Source organism: Vipera ursinii (genome assembly GCF_947247035.1).
Source record: "Vipera ursinii genome assembly, chromosome: 3".
NCBI lineage: Eukaryota > Metazoa > Chordata > Lepidosauria > Squamata > Viperidae > Vipera > Vipera ursinii.
The window spans coordinates 178,432,887-178,459,042 of NC_139516.1; the positions used below are offsets into that span (position 1 = coordinate 178,432,887).

General features: G+C 34.4%; 1 protein-coding gene across 1 annotated transcript in view; it reads left to right on the forward strand.

Annotated features, from left to right (window-relative positions):
* Window positions 1-26,156, forward strand: part of LOC310638961 (uncharacterized protein C8orf34 homolog) — a gene marked incomplete at its 3' end in the record, with an annotated part of 92,737 nt that overhangs the window by 5,893 nt on the left and 60,688 nt on the right. Inside the window, exons 2-7 of the mRNA XM_083360322.1 lie at window positions 8,202-8,349; window positions 9,689-9,820; window positions 10,843-10,971; window positions 15,998-16,026; window positions 17,624-17,793; window positions 19,911-20,077. Of these exons, the coding sequence (XP_083216448.1) occupies window positions 8,202-8,349; window positions 9,689-9,820; window positions 10,843-10,971; window positions 15,998-16,026; window positions 17,624-17,793; window positions 19,911-20,077 (775 nt within the window). The remainder of the gene's footprint in view (window positions 1-8,201; window positions 8,350-9,688; window positions 9,821-10,842; window positions 10,972-15,997; window positions 16,027-17,623; window positions 17,794-19,910; window positions 20,078-26,156) is intronic.

Consider the following 26,156-nt stretch of genomic DNA (forward strand, 5'->3'; position numbering starts at 1 on the left):
TTATTGCACACATGGTTGATGAAAGAAAAAAAAATGCTGATTTTTGGGAAGCAGCACTTTGTAACATCCAATCCCTGAATAAAATTAAAAAGAGAGACACAAAAATATACAAAATGAGAGAAAATAGCCCCACTCACATATGAATGTGACATTCAATATGCCATGTAAAGCTTATGCGGTCCTTAAACTGAGAAAAATTATGCAACTCTGGATTAGAAGGTAGATAACTATAGTGGTCATTAAGCAATCACCATAGTTGTTATGTGAAGCACATAGTGATAAAGTGAATAGCTGGCTGGGGAATTCAGGGAGTTGACGTCCAAACATTTTAAAGGTAAGGAAGTTTGAGGAACATTGCTCTACATCAGGGGTGTCAAACTCAATTTCATTGAGGGCCGCATCAGTATTGTGGTTTCCCTCAGGGGGCCGGGTGGGTATGGCCAGGGTGGGCGTGGCCTACTGGGTGGGCGTGGCTAGAGTGTGTATGGCCTACTGGGTGGGCGTGGCCAGCTCTACATCCTTCGTATCAAGGGTGCCTATGGGGGCCTGGGCAGGAGTGGGACAGATCTGAGGGTCTCTGGCAGAAGGAGGGTCTCTGGGCCAGGGCCAAGGCAGAGGGGGCCGTTCCCTCACTGTTTCCAGGATGGCTTCGCAGGCCACATGAAACCACTTCGCGGGCCGGATCCGGCCCCCGGGCCTTGTGTTTGACATGTCTGCTCTACATGTTCCAGCCTGATTGACCTATTCCAAAAAGGATTTAAGCAGCTGGTTTTCCCCCCCAGCTGCTTACCGTATTTTTGCTACAGCTGCTTATTTGGAAAAAAACCCATCAAAGACTTTATACATTGGGAGAAAAGAATAATGTATGCTTTCTTTTTAATGCTCTTTATATTTATTGCATTGAAGAAAACATATAGTTGAAATCTGATTTTTGTATAGCTGAAATCTGACTTTTTGTCTAGCTAGCACAAAAATGTGATAACAATTCTTCATAGTTTTTTTATTGTGGCTCACAGATTACACAGAAATTTAACAATTCCACCCAGAAAATAACGAACCAAAAACGAACTCAAATATACCATGAAAGAGGAAAACTAAGACTACTAAGACTTATTTTGAAGGAAAGATGAGAATTTCATATAGATCTATATATTATAGGGGCTTGGAATAATAATAAGTCTCTTTGAAAAATAAATAATAGAGCTAAATTGATGCTAAGAAAGTAATTGGGAGCTTTGAGGAATTGTCAATGACTAATATACATACTGGTTGTTAGGGGAGGAAACTTTGGGCTGAAAGAGTAGTGACTAAGGTTATATAGTGTTTCAGAAAAGTGAAAGCACCTATTGTAACAATGCACTTTCATGGGTATGAGTGCGATGGAAACTGGTTGCACTCTTTAAAGCAACTACATCTTTTCTGGCCATTGGCATCAGTTGCTGGAGACTCCTGAGAAGATACCTTTTAGAATCCAACTTGAAGTGTCCTAATGGTGCCTGGAGGATATACATGACTGTACAGGCAAAATATGTGTGCCTTGATTGCTTTAGATGACAAGTCATGAATCTTATTCCCTTGTTCAAGACTTGATTAATGATGAAACTTGGGCAGACTGCCTGTTCATCAGTTTTAAGGTTTATGTAGGTTTAATTAAGTTATATAACTGTTCAATGCTTTCTCTCAGAGTCATAATTCTTTCCTTGAGTGGTTCTTTTGCTGCAAGTGCATTTGGGATTATTACTCAAGGAATAAATACTAAAAATGACCACAAGAGTTTATTGTCCCTTACTTTAAGAGACTTATATAGACTTGAATAAATGACTTGAAAATTATTTTTTCTACTGTCTTTTGTTTGTCTGTTTAAATCAGTTGGGATTCTTTCTTCTACGTTCAAGTCAACCTGAGCCCTAGAAACTCACTGGACTTTGGACCAATTATTTCTTTTGACTCAGCATACCTCATGAATGATGATTGTGGGAAAAATTAGAGGAGTGCTATCTTTGCCTCCTGATCTCCTGGATGACACTATGATAGAGCTCTAACAAAGAAATATATTCCTATATATTTCCAATCTTGACCTGTTTCAGACAAATTATTTAGGTTTAGGTAATATACTTTGCCACAATAGGTTGTGGATGGTGATTGTAGTATTAAGAAGCAAAGAACATACAGAAGAGGTGAAATATAGCATGTTTTATGAATGAGACAAAGACAGAAATAAAAATTCTTAGATGAGGAATATATTAAAGGAAAATAATACACAAGAAGAGTAACCTCAGGTCCCTTCTTCTACCTGGAAACCACTTTAAAATCACTATTTTGAAAAAAACACAGGTGCCCCTTAAAGCTGGGTAGTATGCAGCAGTTACCCAGGCTTTGATCTGCACTGAGGATCTGACTGAGAATGTTCTCACACTCTTCATTCACAATTCTAATTAGATATATTTTCTTCTTATACTTGTTCATTGACTGCAATAAACATTTTTAGAGCAAGCCAGTTCATCAATTCCCTCCCTTTCTCCTTTGTTCAGGTGGCTGGCCTTGACTATAGCACCTTAGACCTGAACATGGGCTGGGAAATATAAAGTAATTAGATGCTCAGCTAACATGAACAATGGAAAATATGGTGTTAGAAAAAGAGACCCAAAGAAATAGAGAAAAATGTTGGTGCATATTTGTGAACATCCTCAGTGTGAGAAACATCTTTTATAATGAAGCTTCAGAATACAGTATTATTCATATTGCACTGTAGATGTTCTGTGTGACTCTGTGAAGGGACAGAGATATGAATACTAGAAGGTAATTGGCACATTGAAATGAAGCCTGGCATGAATCTGCTTATAAGTTTTTTTCTGTTGGAATAGAAAAATATTCTACGTTAATGTACAATTGTCGTAATTTAGACTGGTGAATTATTAAAGGAGTGTAGCTTGTGTGCATATCAACCTTAAAGTGATAAGTCTAGCCTTATACAAAATGTAATAAGCCATTTTACTATTTGAAGGGGTCAACTATGCTGCCTTATCATGGCAGGTGTGTGTTTGTGTTGTGCATTCCTGGGAAGAATGAGTGACAATTGGCAGGCAAGAGTGATATAGAAAGCTATTGGAAAAACATGATCATGTAGGCCACGGGTGTCAAAATTTATCACATCTTTTTTCACATTGCCAGAGCTGGGTGGGCACGGCCTCTGCATGATGCAACCAGCCCGCGGGCTGGCAGTTTGACACCCCTGATGTAGGCAAAGATATTGTTTTATTCTGTGCAGGAAAAGGTAGTGGTAAACCACTCCTGAATTTTAGTAGGAAAACCTCACAGGTGGACAATATAAAGTGATTGATGATATAGTGCTGGATGATAGGTCAATCAGGTCAGATTGCACTCAACATGCTAATGAGGAATAGCTGAATATCTTTCAGAGTAATAATGGTGTGTTTTGATTAAAGCCTCCAGGATTTCTAGTTGCTGATGTTGCCATGCTAAAAAGAAAATATGAAACTAAAACAGAATTAATGGAAGAACATGGAACATAAGAAGGTTGAACAAGGAAAAATTAAGCATGTAAAATATGAAATAAATAGATAATAAATTAGACATTAGTGAATTAAAGAAATTGGAATTGGATATTTTCAATCAGATGATCATTTTGTTTACTACCTAGAACACAAAAAAACAAGAAATAGCATTGCTTTCAAGAAGAATGCAACAAGGACAACATGTGAGTACAATGCAACGAATAATATCAATTAGATTTCATGGATAACCCTTTAATATCATGATTATCTTGGTTTATACTTCAACCACTGACACAAAAGAAGAGGTTGATCAGTTTTATAGTGAAGTTTAGTCTGAAATTCAAAGAACAACATTGTGTTGCTTGAAATGCCAGAGTTGGAAATAATAAGGAGGAAAACATAGTTGGATTATATGATCTAAGACAGGGGTTCCCAACCCCTGGTCCGTGGACCAGCACTGGTCCATGGCATGCCAGCAACTGGGCTGTGCAAAGCCCCATCCATGGGATGCAGGCAGCATGTGAAACCATGTCCCCTCCTGTCCGTGGAAAAGTCTTTCTCCAAGGAACCAGTCCCTGGTACCCAAAAGGTTGGGGGCCAGGTCTAGGAAACAGATATAATGCAGGACAAGGGCTTATCTATTTCTGCAATCCAATGATTGATTTATTATTAATATAGTCCTGCAAAACCAGAACAATGCTTATTAGGGAACATCACCAGATGGACTACACAGATATTAAATTAATTTAGTAATGGTATGAGGGGTGGAAGAATTCAGTGATACTTGCAAAAACATTTCCAGCTAAGCTACAAAACTCTTTTTAGCTCATTAGTCTCTGTACATTTTTTTTTTTTACTTTACCCACCATTTCAGAATCTCACTTTGGCTCAGCTACCAGTTGACAGGATCTACATCTGCATTCCCAATGTATCTGTAGATTGCATACCCTCACAATGAACTTGCTATAGACAACAACATTCTGGATTATAAGAATATAATTATGTCAATTAATACCAACCAAATAGTGGGATTCTGGATTCCAGATCTATATTCTAACAAGGTTATATTATCATGAGGTTACAGATAGGCAAAAGCTATATAGTGTTTGTTATGTGTAGCTACCAAATATATATGCTCAGTACCTGATTCCAGATAGGAAAGACTTTTTTGAAAAAGAGCTATGCAAATAAATGTAGACCAGAAGTTAGGAACTTGGTTACCTGAAATGTTTTACATTTTAGTTCTCACTGGTCTTTTTTTACCATGACTTAGTACAAAAAATTGTGGGGTTTGTGATTTAGCTATGGTAGCACAATGCTTAGAATGTAGTATTGCAGGCTACCTCTGCCCAAAGCTTGAAGTTCAATCCTGACTGGCTCAAAGTTGACTCAGCTTTCCATCCTTCTGAAGTCGGTAAAATGAGGACCCAGATTGTTGGGGGCCATATGCTGACTCTGTAAACTGCTTAGAAAGGGTTGTAAAACACTATGAAGTGGTATACGTTTAAGTGCTATTGCTAGTACTAGTCCTACTAAAGAAATCTAGATGCTACCAAGTTACTTATCCCAATATTGATAATCTGATCAAGATTGATCAGTTTTCTAATTCAGTGTGAAATAGCTCCTTACATAGAAATCATGAAATTTTATATATAAACTATACACATATTGTATATAAAAGTTTAGGCACCACTGTTGACATTAAATGTTTCAGTGGTACATTAGAACATTCAGTTTGACCAGGAATGTTTAAACTTTTCAATCCAAATGTAATTTGATAAACATTTAGGAGTAGAAGATAGAACATTGATAGATAAAATGTAGAACACTTTAGTCCTACAGCGTCTCTTTGTGTCCCTATCTATTACTTGCTGAATTGTTAAAGGATCTGTTTCATTTTTTTTAACCTTAGGAAAACGGAACTGAAGGACATGCTTAATGGGAAGAGAAGACTGCACTTTTTTCATGAACTGATAATGGTTTTCTTATTGTAGAATTAATGAGGTTTTATTTCTATGTGAAATTCAATTCTGAACCATTTGCATTTTAATTTTCCTTTCATTTAGCACTTTGAAAGCATCTGAAATATTTTTAGAGCAAAACTGTGCCTGCAGGATGCTGAGGTAATGGTTTTTAGAAATACATTGAAGCCAGAATCTTCACATTTCTCCTTTATTCTAAAAATACCATTTTAGATGGTCACAAAAAAGCTACAACCAATTTACCTAGGACTGATATTGGTGGAGACATTTGTGGGATGTTTTAGGGGCTAAGAGAGAAAGAAACATTCTTAACATGTTTTAGATTGATTTTATTAGAGGTATGCAACTTTCTAAAATACCTTGTTTGCTCTCCCAGGCAATCACAAAATATAAAGTAGAAATAGAATGACTGTGACAAAAGAGCAAAGGTAGCACCAAACAGTAATAGGCGCCGTAGGCGAACTCCCCAAACAGTTAGATTACTACTTGAAAACTATCAGCACTGACAAAATCACCATCGGTCAATTGCAAAAACAGCTTTTCTTGGAACAGTATATATTCTGCGACAATACCTTTAACACCATTGAAGAATAGCATCTGCCTATCCCAGGTCTTTGGGAAGGACTCAATAGGAAATCAAAAATACCAAATCCTGTCTAAACATTTGGCTGACTGTGTGACAAACCAATAATAATTTATTTATATAAATTGCTTAGCCACTCAGCACAAGCTTACTTCATGGACATGCATATTGGTTTACAAGGTCAGATATGAAATACTTCAGGCTAGCAAAACTTTCTGTAGTAATAGACATTTGTTTTCACTGCACAATTTCAGGAGCTGGATGTTCAAGATCTTGTTAAAAGGAAGTTGCCTGTCAATCTAATTATGGGGGAAATGTGATATTAGGAGGAAAAGAAATGGAAGAATATCTGCAAATCTGAAACAATTGAATCACTTTTCTTTTTAATTAAGTGGATGGATAGTGTAGATGAAATACCGTGTTTCTCAGCTGGGTGTTTATTTCTAGGAAGCACTGCTGGTGTTCTAATGGTATGCATATTATCACTGCCCTGGATGTTGCTTGTATATTTATCTCAGTTCATCCAGCGCTAGTGTCCCTACTTTTTTCCCTATCTCATCCATCCATTCCTTTGGCATTTCTTGCTTCTCATGCATTGTCCGCTCAAAGCTGATGGTTAGTCTCAAGGCTAGATTCTGTATAAGTTGCTGAGTTCTCTTGGGGTTTTCTGGAAAGCAGAACTATTCCATCCTTTAAAAATATACCGTAACTGCCTTAAGCCAAAAAAGAAGAAAGATCGATGCTGTTCCCCATTTTCATAAAGGACAGAAAGGCAGGTAGAAGAGTAATAATCATAATACAACATTATGTTTTATGGACAAAATATAATGATCTGCAGTGTTTGCCCAGTGTAGAGAAGGATAATATGGTGGGTGGGTGTATGCTCAAACATGGGTACCTATAGGCTCACTCCCATAGATATATGAACATTTGAACAAATAAGCAGCTACTGCACCATTCTTCTTCCAAGAATGAAAAAATTCATTGGCGCACCATGTGTTCACTAAAAATAATTGTGTAGGCATGGCTACATTTCATTACTTGTAAAATAATAAAAACCATAAATAAATCAGAGTAAATTATGCTTTAAAAAGAAGAAAGGTAATATTTTAAATTAAATGTGCTTTATACAAGATTCTGTGTGTAGCAAACATTATAACTAACTGAACTAAGTCAGTCTGAAGGATTTAATAGTCCTGTGCTGGATTTTTTTTTATGATTTACAGGTTGTTGGTGCTGAAAGATTATGAATGCAAAAGATTTGGAAATGCAAAAGAAATGGAAAAGATTACTAAAAGAGGGCAATAAATCACGTTAATTGAGAAACACATTTGCAAAAATCTTTTCAAAAGCATTCTTTTTTAAAAGCATGTAGATAGTGGTTTCAACAAGGTGAACTCCAGTGAACAAAATGCTGCAAGAAAGGAGAAGGTTAAGTAATTATCTGGAATAATTAACTTGCATGCAAAGAATTAAGTCATTTCTATGCTGGGAGTTGAAGTTGTCAGGTACTTATTAAAGAATAATTGATTTTTATAGAGTGATTTTGAAAAATATACAAATGAAGAAAAGTATATGATCATTTTCATAAAAATAATTTATACATAAACCAACCAAGCTGAATTATTAACTGGATTTACACCAAGTACTCACTTGTAGTGTGCAATGTTTAATTCTAATCGAAGTGGACTTTAAGCCATGGTTTATGACTTTCTACTCTATGAAACTTACTCAAGAAATCATATTTAAGCAATGTACTGAATCCAGCTAGCCCTTTCTGCCAATTAAATAACTTCTGGACTTTTCATAGGGTTAAAGAAGCATTCTTATTTTTTTTGCTTTTATTTTAAATTGGAAAATAAATTACATGAATCAGAATTCTGCACTTGTGATTCAGTTTTTCTTTGGCAAGTTTGTGGTCTTTGAGATGGTTTCAGTAATACATAGTTTTGTCATAATCCTTCAAGCATTCAAATACTTTACTTTTTTTTGCAAAAAAAACCCCAACAACCCTAGGGGAGGGTTTGATTAATGAAAAGATTAATTATGTTTCAAACTTCCACTGAAACAAGATGAACTTCAGGGCATGTATTTGACACATCTTCACTTGATTTTTTAAAGGAACTGATGACCAAGCTAATAACAGAAACTCCTGACCATCCAATTCCATTTCTCATTGACCATCTTCAGGCCAAACAAGGGAGACAGGGTCACATTCAGAGAACGTTGTCTGGATCTGCTGCTCTCTGGGCAGAGAGTGAAGCTTCAGGTATGTAGAACAATAATTATTCTTTGAGGAATTCTAAGAGAACACAATTTTGTAATCACTATTTATCAAAATTGTTATAGTTTTATTAGATCTTATTTATCTTCCCAGAAGTTGTATGCCTAGAAATCATATATTTTGTATATCCAAAGTACTTATGTCTGTCCACAATTAATTCATTAAATTATCTATCCCAAAGTTTACCTGGGTTTATCTAGTACTCTATTTCAGTCTAATATATTCACATTAATTTATCAGTTATTAAGGTGCAATGAAACCATACAATTTGGATGCCCCGCAGGAGTAGTTGTCATATATTAATAGGTATACTTAAAAAAACCTTCTTTGGATATTCCTCCTAATGTCCAGATGTAAATATCCAGCTCGCACTGGCCATCTGATAATGGTGATGAACTAAAGACATAGATCAGTATTTTATTCTACGTACATGGGGATCTTTTTAACCTATGAACAGATATATAAATGCTAAGAGGGTTTTTTGTAAAGAAAAATTTAAACAAGTAGCAATTCATATGGTTATTTGGTTACATGGTTATGTTAAAAACAGTCTCTTTACTATACTTGAATATATTTTTATGATATTGTATTTTGGATTATGAAAATATCAAAAAGTAATATGCAAATGCAGTAGTACTACATGGTATTTTTTCATGAATACCTATGACAGGCATACAGAAATGAAAATGAAAAGAGGCTTCCAGTTTTGACATCACGGCAGAACGGATGCAGGAAGATGGGGCTCTGTCTTTCATGTTCGATTTTGCCCCACTGGGGGACCCTGGAAAGGGTAGAAAGTGACCCCGTAGAGGCGAGAAGCAAGGAGGGGACCCTTGTTGATCGCAGGGGGGCAGCATCCCTCCTGTTTGATCTGAGGAAGCCCTCCAAAATGGCAGGGGAAAGACTTACTACATTCACTTAGCCAGTCAGAAGCTGCTGACAATGGAAGACAATAAGCACTAACAAGTAACCTTTTAGCAACATGGATGAAACTGCATGAGACTCTATCTTCTCTTTATGACTCTAAGACTTCTTCCTGAAAAAATTGCCCAAAGCATCCACCAATGAGAGAGGGAAGGGGAATTTCTGCCCCATTCCCTCAGGAAAAGAAAAGTGCTGAATTAATTATTTGGGGAAAATGGAGAAACCTACAAGACTAATTTGAAGTTTATATATATAAACTTTGAATAAGGGAAGCTTTTGGTTACCCAAATATAACTTGCTTCAAAATTATAAATGATTGGGATATGCTAAATAATTTAATTTGTGGAATTATGATTTCTTTATGTTTGGAAAAATTCAAGCAAATATATTTTTCCATCAGAACATAAGGGAGCCAGAAGGGATTTCAGAAGTTATGATAAACCCTGGAAGACAAATGCAAAGAAACCTAAAAAATCAAAAAGTGACCTTGCAGTATCCAGCATTTCTCCTCCATCACCAGAATCTAAGTCATGTAAGGAAGTATTAAATATAGTTTGTGATTTCTATACCATTAAATGTAGTGGGTGTCTTCTTTACTGATATTTTGATTTTCATGCTTCTGTGGGGGGGTGTCTAAATTTTTTTAAATTTAGTTAATAAATGTATGCCTGCTCTGTCTTGTGATTTTCAGGGACCTGAATTGTGTAGAATAATAATACAATGCTATTGCTTGTGACAAACTACAGCTCAATTATTATTGCCTGCCTAATCAATATGCAGACTTCAGGATTCATGTTATACATATTTATTTGGATATGTATGAGATAATGCATTTGTGTAGACATGATGTACTTTTTCAAGTATCAGGTGCTCCAACTGAGGTCAGCCTCTACTTTCTCTTCAGAGAATATAGATACATTTGTTTGGCCTAAATTGGAAGCAGAATATCAGTGTAGATTCTTGAAAACCTTGTGGTTTTGTCTAACTCCACTATGTACCTAAGTTTTAATCTGATATTTTTACATATTAAAAGCTACAAAGCAGAAGAATTTTTAGGAAGTAGTTTGTTACAACAAGAAACAAGAAAAGACCCAATAGTGAAAAAAAGACCCAATAGTGAATTGGGGAAGGGAAGAATGTAATGGAAAATCTTGAAATGACACCTAACTGGCAAGAAGAGCATTGCATTTTTTCACTTCAGAAAAAGATCTTGTTTCTTAAAAATTGAACTCCTTTGCAGTGTTTTTCCCCCCAGAATACTTTGCAAACAGAAGTCTTCCTGAAAATGTTTCCTCAATTTTCATTATAACATAATTAGAAAGGTTGAGTTTTCATTATTTAAATTTAGCATGTTTGGAAATGATTGGATGCTTATAAAGATGTGAACATCAGTTTCTATAGAAACAAAACTACAATCTTTAGTTTCAGCTTTAAGATATTGACTAAACAACATGTAAGTGAACACTGGGAAGATAGTTTAGCGTGGGAGCCTTATGTCTTCTCGCCCCCCCCCCCAGATTTTTATAACCTGAAACTGTGTTTTATTTTATTTAGTGCCACGATCAGTAGGACATCTGAAATGTGATTGGAAGTCAAAGTCAGAGCATCATGATTTTGATGAATTAAATCATATCCTTCAAGAAAGTAAGAAACTTGGCAAAGCTCTTGAAAATCTTTCTCAAAGTAAGTTGATCAACACATGAGGCATGTACTGAGGAAGCATATTCCTATGACATGACGATTAGAAATAACTTTAATGAAGGCAATGCCATTTGACAAGAGTTTCATTAAAATAATCTTAAAGATAGTACCAACAGCTTGTGAGACCCATAGTAACAGGATTAAGTCTGAACATTTCTCTGCACAGTTTATAGCACATTAGAGGACTCTCAAAAGATTGTTTGCACTTCATTTTTTTTTAAAATGAACATTTTTAAGATTTATGAAAAACTTCCACTGTTTAAGAGTTTTGAAAAACTGGTCCAAAAATAGAGAAATGGATCTAATTTAATTTAAAAGGCATCCATCTGACCCTTTCATCAGTCCCTTCCTGCTCTATTCACTTTTAATGTCTTTACATAATTTCTTGAAAAACAGTAGCTGATTAAGATGACATTGATACTTTTGAATGCCAGCTATTAACTGAGTTCTAATATGCCAGCAAAATCTCTAGTTGTATTTTTTCTTATATTTGTTGTTCTGTTGGGTTTTGTGCCATTATTAAAATCATGTTTTTATGGTTGAAATTTGCTTTAATGCATTTTATGGTAAACTAAATTTAATTTTATGTTACTGTTACTGAAGTGTAGTTATCTTTTTTACTGCAATACTTCATTCAATTTTTATTTCTATTATGCACTGAATATGTTTTGTGTTTGTAAAATCCATGTGCTTTGTTCAGGCTGACTGAGCAGTTTTAGAACAGAGATCAAGTTGCATATGCCAAAGAATATTGTAGGTAATAAGCTTGTCGTCTCATTAGAGAAGTAATGGCAGAATACTATACTTATTTAATACTGTCTATGTTCTTTGATCTTTTCCAGATCACTATGCCAGCATAATGTTAAAAGAATTTTTACAATAAGGAATCAAAATAACACCATCTTTAAAATATCTTCAACTTCTCATATTAAGTTATTGCTCTACATTAGCAATTACATCTTCCATATGTTTTGATTGCCACAAGTGTACAATGTTAATAGTTTTTGTATGTGTACTTAGAAAGCCATTTTCCATAATGATATATAGAGCCATAGGTTTGTATTAATTAGCATCACTAATGCTGTCCTTTTCCATATCCATAATATTGCACCAAAATAGGGGGCAAATTCTATATAGCTTCTTATTTGGTTTCGCTAGAATCTCATTTGATCCTTTAATACAGTAAGCAACCTAGAACTAAGGAGAAACTTCCTGACAGTTAGAACAATTAACCAGTGGAACAACCTGCCTCCAGAAGTAGTGAATGCTCCAACACTGGAAGTTTTTAAGAAGAGACTGGACAGCCATTTGCCTGAAATGGTATAAGGTTTCCTGCCTGAGCAGGGGGTTGGACTAGATGACCTCCAAGGTCCCTTCCAAATTATTATTATTATTATTATTATTATTATTATTATTATTATTATTATTATTATCATTATTATTATTATCTGATACAGGGATTCCTTTTTCATTCACTATAGGCATACAAATTAGAAATAAATCAATAGCTCTGCTATTTTTCGTTCAGGGGTGCTTTGAGTATCGACACAAAGAAAAGGCAAGGGAAGAAGTGCACTAGAAAGACATAGAAATTGGTACATTGTTGCAGTTGAGCTAACATTTGCACTCTTGTCCTTGTGCAAAAAGCTGGCATGTTTTTTAAATGCTTGAAAAAGACTTAAATCGTTATTGTCAGGCATGAAAGACACATGAAGTTTCAATTAAATTGATTTATTGTTACTCATGTCTATGCACAGGAATCTACTGAACTAACAGTTAGCACTATTTTGGCTCTAGATAAGGGTCTTTGGAATTCAAGGAGGTTGGACCATTATAGTCCATTTGTGGCTATGTAAAGACTCTGAGCTGATTCTTCTTTTGACTCCTCCCAGGTTCTGGCACTCTTCCTACATTTCTTTTATAGATATCCTATACGGTTGTATCCAAAGAAATTCTCTAAGAATATAATGCTGTTGATTTTTTCCCCTGAATTACCATTTTTGGGATGTACACTAAATCATTCTTAAAATGAATGCATCAGAAGTAATTTACAATGAAATACTGATGATCCATTTTACTTTCATAGACTGTAGTCAGTCTGGAAGAGAACAGAGAAAAAGGATGCTAACTGTACCGTTAACACCAGAATGTTTAATTCAATAGATTTAAGAACACTCAGTCTTTAATAAGGCCATCTGCTGGCATTTCAGAAAAGTACATCAACATCAGCCTTTTGTTCTCAGTAAAATGAATACCATTTGAGGAATGTACATTTTGAAATATCATGACAGAAAGGAATCTAGTAAGCCTCTCATGTCTTTTCTGCTATTGTGATAAAAATCATCTGAGTTACATTAAAGTCACCTGCATTTAGTTTAAAGTAAGTCCCTTAGGAATGAATCTCAAATGGCTTGCAGAAGTGAACCTTCTTGCATTTTAAGAGACACATTATGTGAATCTTGCAAATAAAGGTCAAGAAGCATAAAAATGGAAATTAACTGTTAGTAGAAAATTGTTCTAGTAAATACAGTTATCAAAGCAGGGAGTGTACATTAACAGGAGAAGGTTTTAAAGATAGGCACAGTTGTTAAGCATTCTTTATGGAACTTTGTAGCACTTATGGTCTCTTCCTTTTTCTCTCTGGAAAAAATGGCTTAATATATTTCAAAGAAGTGACATCTGAATAGACTTTCTATTGCACTTCAGGGCATAATATCGTACAGACACAAAGAATTTAATTGTCTGTGTACTTTATTTCCTTACTGTATTAAAGCTATCATATCAGTTATCTGAGCTGTGGGTCAATGGAAATCCCACTCTGAACTCATAATTTTAAAAATAAATATTTAATTTAAATTAAATCAACATTTATTTTAAATAAAAATAAACTAAACACAATTATGAGGGTTAATGTTTCATTGTATGATATATATATGATAAATATATGAGATAATATACAATATATTGAGTGTACAGCCTACTATACACACGTATACACTCAGTTCAATCCTAGGCAGTGGCAGATATTTCTCTTTCTGGGCACAATGAGTAATTGTCTGCTGCAAACCCTGCATAGGTGTCGGGAAGGGCATCCAACCAGTAAATGCTTGAGTTCCGTTCAGTAACCCCGACTCCACCCTGATGCAAGAATTTACAGGGTTGTTAATAATAAAATTGCAACTATCCTTCTGAACGACCATTTTGAATAAGATTATCATTCTTGAATTCTTCTGATTAAGAAAATATATTTTAAAAGCTGTGTTAATTTCCATATTTTCTCGTATCAGTTCTTACGTTTAAATAACTTCATTTTGAACTATAATGATTTTATTTGCTATTGTTAAAATTAGTATGTTGCAAATCTTAAAAAAAAGTTTGCAATACTTTTAAAAAGCAGATAATAGGATTCTCTGTGCCATCCTCTGTCATATGTTGATTATAATACATTCCAGTATAATTTAATATCTAGTCTTTGCAATTTGTAAATCTTGCCATTTACTGATCCTGATCAATAATTGAATCATTCCTAGATTAAAATGGACATACCACATTTCCAATGAATACATGGAAAGTAAGAAATGCAACTGCTGTTCATGTGTCCTATTTTTAACATTCAGGTGACGATGCACAAAAAGCCTTATTTGCGTAGTATTGCAAGAATTTAAAGCTTTCTATACACTTAGAAGTTGGAAGAAACACGGAATTGGCACATGTTGTCATAATGTTATTTATTTTAAAAAATAAATTAAAAAATTATAGAGATGCCCATTTCTCTCACAGTTTCTCCTATATACATTCAATATATTTGTTCAATGATTTCAATTAAGGATAGGATATGTTAATAAAAAGCTGATTTGGTGGATATGCCTGAGAGGGGAAGCAAGCTAGCATGTCTTTGGTAGCCAAAATCTGAAACTGGTCTATGAAACCAAAGTGCTTGATCCTAGAAATCAGGGTAAGAACACTGTGCAACCAAATAGACAAAGAGTGACGATAATTGTGAAATAAGGAATAATAGATATCTTTTAAAGGACAAATAACAGAAATTTAAAGCTTAGGGGGAAGATCATATATTGAAATGACCAAAAATGGGTTACTGTGGTGTGTTTATTCAGCTTTATGAACCAAATAAAGAATGTAAAAGTTTATTTTATTTTCTACCTCTTGCAAGCGCCCACATCGTGAGAGATTGAAGAATTAGAAATGTACTCTAAATTAATCCCTCCAGGATTAAAAAAAGCAAAGTGTTTTCGTTCAATATATGTACTTTGTAAATGTATGTACTTTTTCACATTGAATTGGTCACAAAACACTAAAGCCCAGTAACAAAAGGTATTCTTAGATAATAAAAATGGTAAATGGTTTTCAGGGGGGGGGGGGAATGTCTCTATTAAGTCATATTGTATACGAAGAATTTCTCTGAATAATTGAAGTACATATATCCCTCTTTTATTTGAGCCTTGCATGAAGCGTCATAAACTGTTCCTGGCAGTATCTCTTTTGCACATAAAGGCACTTTGCTTAGCTTTTTCCCAAGGATTGCAAATCACCTCCTTTGAACAATCTACAGTCCTATTGTCTATTCACTTGTAAAAAAAAAAGAAATAGGATGGTAGAAAATCCTTTGGAATGATAGAAGGGGAACATGAAGCAACATAGCTAAGCTGCTTTCTAATAAATCAGTATGTTGTGATTAGTTGTGCTTAGGATGGCAGCCATCTCATAAATTAATAAGCAACCCATTGACAGCCATTTTGTGAGAGGATCAGTTATATGCTTTAAAAATTTAAAATGTTGCAATGAACTCAGAATGTTAGGTATTCCTACAAGGAGATAAAGGCATGTGGAAAAAATGTGAGAGTAATTAGGCATTATATGCCAATCTGAAAACATAATCTGAAGGAATTTCATTGTTACATTTCAACCAGGCCTTGACTAGGCATTAAATCACAAGTGATGTTTTATTTATTTATTTGTATAATTAATTATAATCTTGTTGTATTTATAGGCATTGCAATTTCCGATGAGCTCAATAAGGTAAGAATTACGTATAACAAATTACATCAAACTATATATCTCACAAAATAAGCATGAAAAAATAGTTTGGGGATAGTGTGGGACTACATTCTTGCTGGAATTTACCCTAGGTAGATTACATTCTCAACTGAATATGATACTATTTCATTCATTTCATGATAGCATTACAAATTTGGGGATCACCAGGTCTGAGAAGACTCATCAACATAATCTTCTGAAAGTTGAAGGCCCATCACATCTAGAAGCATAGAAGAAATCTGTTGAAATTCAAAATGCTACTATAAAATTTGCTGTCAGCAACATATAACAGCGATCACTCAGATAATGGTTGTGAAATGCAATTTGACATGATCATTCCGGATTACACATGATAGTACATATAAAATACATAAAGAATGCTATGTGATGATCATCTTTTGTGAAATAATTGTGTCAGGTCATCTAGAGCAGGGATCTGCAACCTTGACAACTTTAAGACTTGTGGACTTTAGCTCCCAGAATTCCTCAGCCAGCTATGCTGAAGTTCACAAGTGTTAAAGTTGTCAAGGTTGCAGACCCCTGATCTAGAGAAGATCTGCTCAAGGTCCTACCTCTTTGGTAAATGGGACCTGGACCAGTGACAAGACCCGCACTTGGGAGCAGCACACTTCTGCACCTCTTATTACTGACATTTTGTAAGACCATAAAAACAATTTTATTCAATCTGACTTTCAGAGCTCAATTGGATTTCCGGCTGTTTCTTATTTTATTTTATGATTTGGAGAAGCTTTTGTACTTTATGTTCAATATGGTTTTATGATGCTTTATTGTATGCAATGTTTTTATGTTTTTCTGTAGCAACCAGAGTCTAGTGATATATACATTAGTGGTGAGTAGTACAGTATTTGTGTCCACAGCAGACAAGAATGCTTCAGATCCAGTATGGGTATTCTCACTCTACCCTGCTCATTAAAGAAGTGGTGCACAGATGGAGGAAAATAAGTACAAGTCCAGGCACATCTTTAGTAAGGAGAAACTAATATCTAGAAGGAGAGTACACTCTTACTTGCTTTGGATCCAAATACTGTACAACCATTTCAGAAGAAATTTTCTAAGGAAAATTTCACAATGTCACAATGAAAAACACAATCTTGGAACTTTAGAGTTAAAATGTTTCTTTGAACTAGTCTAGAAATGCAGTTTTAATGAGTTGTAAGCCTAGGATGCTGGTAAAGGTGCCAAAAAAGAGAAGAATATGATTAGAAGCAAAGTGGATAGGCTCAATTACAATGGACAACCCTGTTGAAAAAACTAAATGATCAGGTTGGGATAGATCTACTTAGAGTAAATCTATTTATATGAATTATATGATTGCCAAGACCAACACCTTCTTAATGGCATATAATCACAGAATAATTTTAGCTATCTAGAAATGCTGTTATCTTTTTCTTTAAGGTGGGTGTTATATTGCGGTCCTCCTGCTCTGGTGTCTTCCAAATTCCTTTATGTATGTTGTATCAGTCTATAAAATATAATTATGTTTGAATTGCTTGTGTTTATTCCTTTGTTTTTCCATATTGTTGCAAATAAGTAGTAATAAATATTTTTTCTCTAATAGGAAACAGCAGCCTTTAATACTTCACTTCTTCGGCCTCGGGTAGTTGGAGAATGGATAGGACGTGAAGAAAATGATGCAGATCCACTGGCAGATGAAATGTTGCAGCCTCCAGTACCAAGAAGCAAAATTGAACAGTGGGACAGTGAAGATAGTAGCAGTCCTGGAGGAAGGTACATTTTCCAGCTACAGTGAATAATTTGGATAGTTGTCTCCCACGCCATATGCAATTATAACAGGTTAATTTTATTAGATTTTGCTGAAAAAGAAGATTTTCTCATGATGAATACTTTGTCTATGATAGAGATACAGAATGGGAACATAGCAGACATTGGCATGGAGCTTCTATTCATTTTTTGAGTATATTTTCATATATCTTTATAAGAACGTATGCAGATAATAGAAAAATATGACTTGATTAAAGTCAGAAATTAGTGTGTTATCTACATCATATCTGGGTCATCCTCATATTTCATAGGCCTCCATTGTTCAGCTTTAGATACCTTAACTATTTATTTGTCAGTAGGATTAACATTGATAAGCTTAATGGTGGGAAAGAAGTTGCTCTTTCTTATGATGATAATTTATCAATTTTGATAGGAATGATGGGGGGAAAGCCAGGATCATGTGTCCAATCTTGACAAAGTTCGATTGGCAAAGATTCTTCTGTCTCTACTAGGATGAAAAGCATCCTCCCATTTATAACTTAGTTGGATATCCATTTGTATATTCATATGTATTTGTATGAACTATAAAACACTATTGCACTATATGTTACATTTGAAGATAATTATGTGCAAATCCAGTAGACCAAACCTAGGTGAATGAGCTGAGTTTCAAAATAGGCATGAAAAAAATTAAAGGGTCAGGGAATCAGAAAGCAGGTGTCAAGGCATGGGCTGACGAAGAATGAGAATGAAAAGAGATATTATGGTTTGTACATCAATGATAGAGAAGTAGTGTTTTTTTGCTCTAATTCTAATTCAACATTTAAAATACTTTAAAATAAAAAATAACTTTTAAAAGTTTCTAGAATTTAATTATAGGTTTTATCTTTCAGTTAGGCTGTCTATTCAGATATTTACTGCATCAGTTCCAAAGATGTCAGTCTTACAAAATTAACTAATAGCGAAAGGATATTTTTGATTAAATTCTTCCAATCTAATTCCTTGAAGTGTTACTGCATTAAATGATCTAATGATACAGGAGGTTATATGCAGAGAGCTAGTAACAGTAGTTACTATTTGAGAACAATTATATATCAAACAAGAAAATATAAAACCATAGGACTTTAAAAACAATGTGGATATATATTATTTTAATTCAAGGGATTAAATACATATACAGGGTATACCAAAACATTGTTGCCATAGGCAATTATATATAAATTGCATTAAATATTCATATTGCTTGCCATATTCTTCTAAACACTTTCTTACTCATTTGAACATTTTTAAGTACAGTGCTATTGTCTCTGAAAAGTATTAATTAATAAAATATTGTGTTGATATAACCTTTTCTGGATATGTATTTGCAGGTCTTTTCTCTCTCTCTCTTTCCCTTTTTCTTTCTTCTTCTTCTTTTGTTTCTTGGGAAAAATTTTTGTTTGACATGTAGCCCTCACTTATGTCCATTGCAGTGATCAAGACTTTATAATATAGGGTTCTGAACTGATAAGGGGTAAAGACAACTGTACTCCTCCTACTTCAATTTCCTCTGTTTATCCAGAAGGCCTTAGATATAAATCTTTACTCAGCTGAATTCTACACAATTAGGGAAGTTGGCCTAGCATGCTTCTGACTCATGTGAATATATGTTACTATATTCAGCTAAACACAATTACATTTTTACTATCCACCTTATAAGTAAATAATGGTAGGCCAAAAGATGGGACCATTTTGTCTGCCATAATGATTTGATTGGAATCTCTGATGAAGACATCTTCCTATCCCCTAAACAGCTATCAGAGTTAACATTATCTTTCTTCTGAACTGAGCTTGTGTTTTCCAGTGGTAGGCTTCTTCTTTGTGATGCCATCTGTAAACATAACACACTTCCATGTACATAATGAAGTATATTCCATATGTGTTTTATCTTACATGGTCCAGAATGACTTATTTTACTCTAATTATTATTATTATTATGCTACATCTTTATTCTGTTTATCCTGAAATCAAAAGGACTTAATTATGTGATGATTTATTTATTTAATCAAATACAGTATATAGGTTGTCTTGCTCAAACAGCTCCTATTAATGAGACTAATAGATTAACTAACAATTATTTTTAGCTTAAAGATGAAACCGAAGACTAAAGGACTGAAACATCAGCAGCAACAACATAAAAAATTGTTGGCTGCTATGCTTTCACAAGATTCATTTGATTCTCTACCCAGCACAACCCCTTCAGTAACAGAAGAAGATATTGATAATGAAGATGATGCCATGGAACTGCTGGGTAAATACAAAACTTAATTCATTTAAAGTATCCTTAGTTTATTATAACATTGGCATTTACAGCATTCTCTGAGCAGTTTACAGAGTCAGCATATTGCCTCCAACAATCTAGGTCCTCATTTTACCAACCTTGAAAGGATGGAAGTCTTGAGCTGATCAAGACTGAACTACTGGAGTGTGGGCAAGATAGCCCGCAATACTGCATTCGAACCACTGGGCCACCATGACTCTTATCCTTATGAGACTCAATTTGGAATCTGAAGTCAGGTTCCCAAGTGCGTACTTAGATATTATATGCTTAGTTTAAAAAGTCTAGAGAGATAAAAATTGCTACTGTCAAGGTTTTTTTTAAACATGTAAATTTTATACAAGAGAAAGAGTGTTGTTTGTATATACAGTCAGTAGCTAGAGGTATTGCTTTTTGGAACTGGAGTTGTAGTGGCAGTTACTCTATTACCGAGCATCATTTCTTTGTCATTTGAAAATACAAGCAAGATTGGTTGTGTTCTGAAATTATTCTTAAATTAGGCACAACATGAATTTAAAAATATACCCTGAAATTCTCATGAGTATTCCGGACAATATCAAATGTTATTTTCCATCTCTGTCTCTTAATTCTTCAATAGTGATAAATGTCTAGTGCGTTGCATCCATTCACTGTCACCGAGCAGATTTTCTTCTTAGAACAATTTGATATGTAAGGGGATGTGTTTATTTATTTCTGTGAGAGTAATGATTTAGAGTTATTGTTTTGAATCTCAGAGTCAAAAAAGAACTATATGTTTTAATTTTCTAAAAAAGGGACTATTTCACATTAATGTGTAAGCTTGAAAGGTAGAACCTTAATGGAGAAAAACTTAAAATGTCTATACATCAATGTGGATTTTCCCCCCTTTCTTTCACAATAAATGGTTAGGAAATTATCAATTTTTACACAGTTTTATCATTTTTGTAATTTCATGTAGGCTTTACTAATATGCATATTTATTCAAATTATTTCTTTTCACACTGTTGGCCATTCTCCTACCCTTGGCTGCTATTCAAAGAACACAGTCCTCTGGCAGCTTTTTAAAAGTCATATTCTATTAACTCGTAATTGAATGTGTATCTTTTCTCCTTTTATTATTTGTGTGTACTTTTTCATGAATTTAACTAACCTATCTAAAGACATTAAATATCTTAATACAAATTTAAGATAAATCTCATAACAAAAATGGAGAAAGCCATCTTATTCCAAGTCAGATTTGTCATCCTAATTGTTGTCTAACTTTGGTACATTTACATTCTCTTAGGTAATTTGTGAGCCAATAGGAACTACTAGATGATTCAGGAAATCATGGTTCTTTGCTCTGTTTTCCTTATATTCTCTATGATGATGACATGATTACAAAAAATTCTCATTTCAGAAACCCTTACTGTAGCCCCTGGAGCCATTCCAAACTGCCAATGTTCTACAACATGGTTTTTCTAGCCTCACCTGTGTTTATTTATTTATTTATTTCTTGGGGCGTAGATGCTGATATCAACAGATTTCTGAGCAGCTTGTTAACTATACTCTCCTAACCACACAATTTCTCACTCCATTATATGCAGAAGGAATATTTAAAAGAATTTTTAATAATATAGAACTGCTGACTCAATTAGTTGTGTACTAACTAAGGCAGGGGTCTTCAAACTTGGCCCTTTTATGACTTGTGGACTTCAACTCCCAGAATTCCTCAGCCAGCGTGTCTGGCTGAGGAATTCTGGGAGTTGAAGTCCACAAGTCATAAAAGGGCCAAGTTTGAAGACCCCTGAACTAAGGAGTAGATATTATTATGAAAAATGCTACTAACAGAGCATTGAGCTGAAATATTGCTGACATCAGTTCTATTTTCTTTCCATTCTTTATTGGTAGACCAAGATTTGGTTGCATCCAATAAGCTGAAAATAGAATTATGCGTCTGGGTTTTCACAAAGCAAGCAGTAAAACATGGCAGTAACAGGATTTAGTCTACTACAAATCTCTGTTTTAATTTTATGATATCTAGACTGCTGCTAAGATTTCACATAAATTTTAGAACTTTTGTTAAATTGCCTAAACATTGTCTTCATGATATATTAGTTTCAGTGCATCTTCTTCACTGTCCTTGAGATATTCTTCCAATGCTTTTTTTCTTCTTCATCTGTCTGGTGTACTCACAAGTACATTCCAGTCATTAGCTATCATGTCATTCATCTATTATGTCCTTCATCCATGCAGCAGTGTTGACAGACTCTACTCACCAGACTGTCTGGTGTACTCACAAGTCCGTCAACACTGCTGCATGGATGAAGGACATGATAGATGAAGGACATGATATCTAATGACTGGAATTGTCCAGGTGTTAATTGAGTTGATAATATGTCCACCACTGAGATTGGACTTTAAGATCTTTGTTATCATTATATATTCAGTTCTAACCTTCTTCTTGACTTTAGCCTGAAAGATGCCAGTGTGTTTATATCGATCATCTTCATCCAGACTCTTGAAGTTGTCTCCAAAGGGCAGCTTGATTCCTTCAGTTTTTGCAAGATTTCCCATGTGATAATGAGGATGGCACATTTGTCTTGTCCAAACTCCATTGCAATATCTTGGCTGTATATACATACAGTATTGAGCAAGGATCCTGTTTTAGATGGTGTTTTTCCATATAGTTTCAGATTGTTAACCAATTTTCAATTTCACTTCCTTGCAGTATGTTATTAAACTGCAGGCAATGAGTGGGTGTAGACCAGTCATATGTTTTATTATTACTTATATATTTTTACCCAATTCATTTTTACCATTATAAGTTTTTTCTTATACTCAGCTTTCTCTAGTATGTGAAAGCTGTACACTTGTACAGCTTGTACACTTGTCATAATATGTAATTTTTAAAATTTTGTTACAAAAAATACAGGTAGCCCAAAATTTTTGTTACTAAGCAAGAAAGTTGTTAAATGAGTTGTGCCTCATTTTATGACCTTTTTGCCACAGTTGTTATGCGAATCAATGCAATTGTTAAGTAAATCATGCGGTTGTTAAGTGAATCTTGCTTTTCCCATTGACTTTGCTTGTCAAAAATGAGCTGGAAAAGTTGCAACTGGTGATCACATGACTCTGGGACAGTGCAACTATCATAAATACATGCCAATTGTCAAGCACCTGAGGACTGCTCACTACTGTTTGTATTGTGACAAAATAGACTTTGGTGGTCCATGTCTGTTCATTCCCATTTGTTTTACATCCTGAGAAAATATTTCAGAAACATTGGTTTCAGGAAGGGATGCTTTGGTATGTGTTTAGAGGATTAGCAGCAGAGTTAATACAACATATCTTTTCATGAAGGTGGGATAAAACTAATAAAATTATGTATTATGACACCTATATTTTAGCAATATTGGTTCTGCTTTTCTTTTAAATGGTTTAAAACTCTTGTACCAACCTTATTTTTAATAAGTTTGTAAATACATTCAGAATCTGCTTATGGTTGTCATATGTTATGACTTTAATTAGTGTTTTATAATTAACTTTAGCAATTGCAGAATTTTGGGCATATTCCAAAGTTAGATTTACCATGACATATTTATTCTGCTCTTCTTTGCACAATGTTGAAACACTTACTGAAGGACAGAGACTATAAGCCATGTAAAAATACAAACCTTTCTTCTTGTTTCTTTAATATTTATTTATTTATTTAGATTTATATACCACCCTTTTCCCGAGGGACTCAGGGCAGTTTACAGGGCAAATTAAAACAGTACAATATATACAGGTTAAAATTAAATTAAATTAAATAGCCCCAAAATAATTAAAAATTAAAACCTTAACCCAAAACCCTCAGTCCAGGCCAGCACGCTCGAATAGCCAAGTTTTTAGGTCCCGGCGAAACAAGCAAAGGTCGGGGGCCATCCGGAGTTCCACAGGCAGCTGATTCCAAAGGGCAGGCGTGCCCATCGAGAATGCTCTCCCCCTGGGGGCTGCCAGCCAGCACTCCCTGACCAGCAGCACCCTGAGGAGGCCCTCCCTGTGGGAGCACACAGGACGATGGGAAGTTGTTAGTTTAAAAAGTAGTTAAAATATTGAACTAAAATAGGGAATATCAGGCTTAATTTTAAATCCTCAGTAACTTATCAGGTACAGGTAGTCCTTGCTTAATGACTTACTGTTTTACAACTATTTGAAGTTATGATGGCTACTCTGCCACTCCCAACCCCCTACCTCACTGTAATCACACAACCACACGTCAGACAGGGCTATTTTATGACCATGCTTTATATACATGTGGCTGCAATTTGAGATGTTTTTGGCCTTTTTCTGGCATTTTGTGCTGGTTTCTGGCAAGAAACACCCATTCAAATCAGTGGGTTTGCTTAACAACTGAGGTATTCACTTAATGACTGCCATGAAAAAGGCCAGAAAGTCATTTCCAGTCATATGGGTGCCTTGACTTACAACCATAATGACTTATGACTATAATTCTGGGCTCATGGATTTGTAATTGTTTTTGAAATAACTGTATTTTAGAAGATTAATGTGAAAATAAAGATTAGTGAGGAGAAAAAAGTAGTGGTGATAGAGGATTTGAATCAGTAGAACTGATAGTGATGTAAGATTTTAATTATCCAAACATATGTTGGAAGACAAACTCTGTCTAGGATAATTTTTCCCAAAATTCATAATTTATTAGTTAACATATTTCTCCCTGGAGAGGATGAAGGAAGACACAACATGATCAGTCATTTTTCATGCAGTCTGATTGAGCAGGGGAAAATTAATGGAAAATGAATATAAAACCCTAATATTATAACTGAAGGGAAACTCCTATTTTAGCTCAATCTTCTATGAAAAGTTGAATATTTATTCTACCAAAAAATTATTAAGGGGAAATAATAAATCTGGAGATTGATGGTTACATACATATCTATTTACTTTGAATAAGTTTACATCTCCAGAGTCAGATGAGTTGCATTTAAGATAATGAAGAAATTTGGGAATAGTCTAATTGAATCTTTATATATTATCTATGTAATATATGGTGAAGTGTCAGATAATAGGAGGAGGACATTAATGTTCTTTTCATCAAAAAAGGGAATAAAGGAGGATCTAAGGAACTGCAAACTGGTCAGTCTGTTATTAATATTTGGGAAGATTACACACTAAGACCCTAAAACAATTTATTTTCAAGCATTATTAAAACAATATGATTATCATAAGTCAGCAAGAATTTGTTCAAAAACATTTTAACCAGATGATTTTTTTTAATTTTTTGATTAGGTAGTTTCCTTATTAGATTATAGAAGTGCATTAGATGCAATCTATCTTTACTTAAAATATTTGATTAAGCAGTATATGGAATTTTGATCAGCAAATTAATTAACTGTGGTTTGTATCGAAGGACATAAATCACTTGCTTGAAAGTTGTGCTCAAAAATGTTCATTGGGAGAGTAGAATATTAAGTGAAGTTTGTCAGTGGTTCCTGTACTCATCAACATTTTTAAATATAACTTGGTTGAAGAGATGAAGGGAATGCTTCTCAAATTTGCAGATGATACAAGATTATATGGGATAACTAATATATGATAGAAATACATTTCAAAACAATATTGATAATACAAGCAGTTAAATATGGAAATGTGACTCAAATGTAATGTAAATATAAAAAAACCAAACACAGGTATATGCCACATTAACCAAACTATTATTTCGAAGTCACAGGAACTAATTTTTCCACTTTATTGAGTTTGGCAGATTTAGGCGTTACATAATAATAATTAATAATAATAATAATAATAATAATAATAATAATAATAATAATAATAATAATAATGATGATGATGATGATGATGATGATGATGATGATGTTGGAAGGGACCTTGGACGTCATCTAGTCCAACCCCCTGCTAAGGCAGGAAACCCTATACCATTTCAGACAAATGGCTGTCCAGTCTTTTCTTAAAAACTTCCAGTGTTGGAGCATTCACCACTTCTGGAGGCAGGTTGTTCCACTGGTTAATTGTTCTAACTGTCAGGAAGTTTCTCCTTAGTTCTAGGTTGCTTCTCTCCTTGACTAGTTTC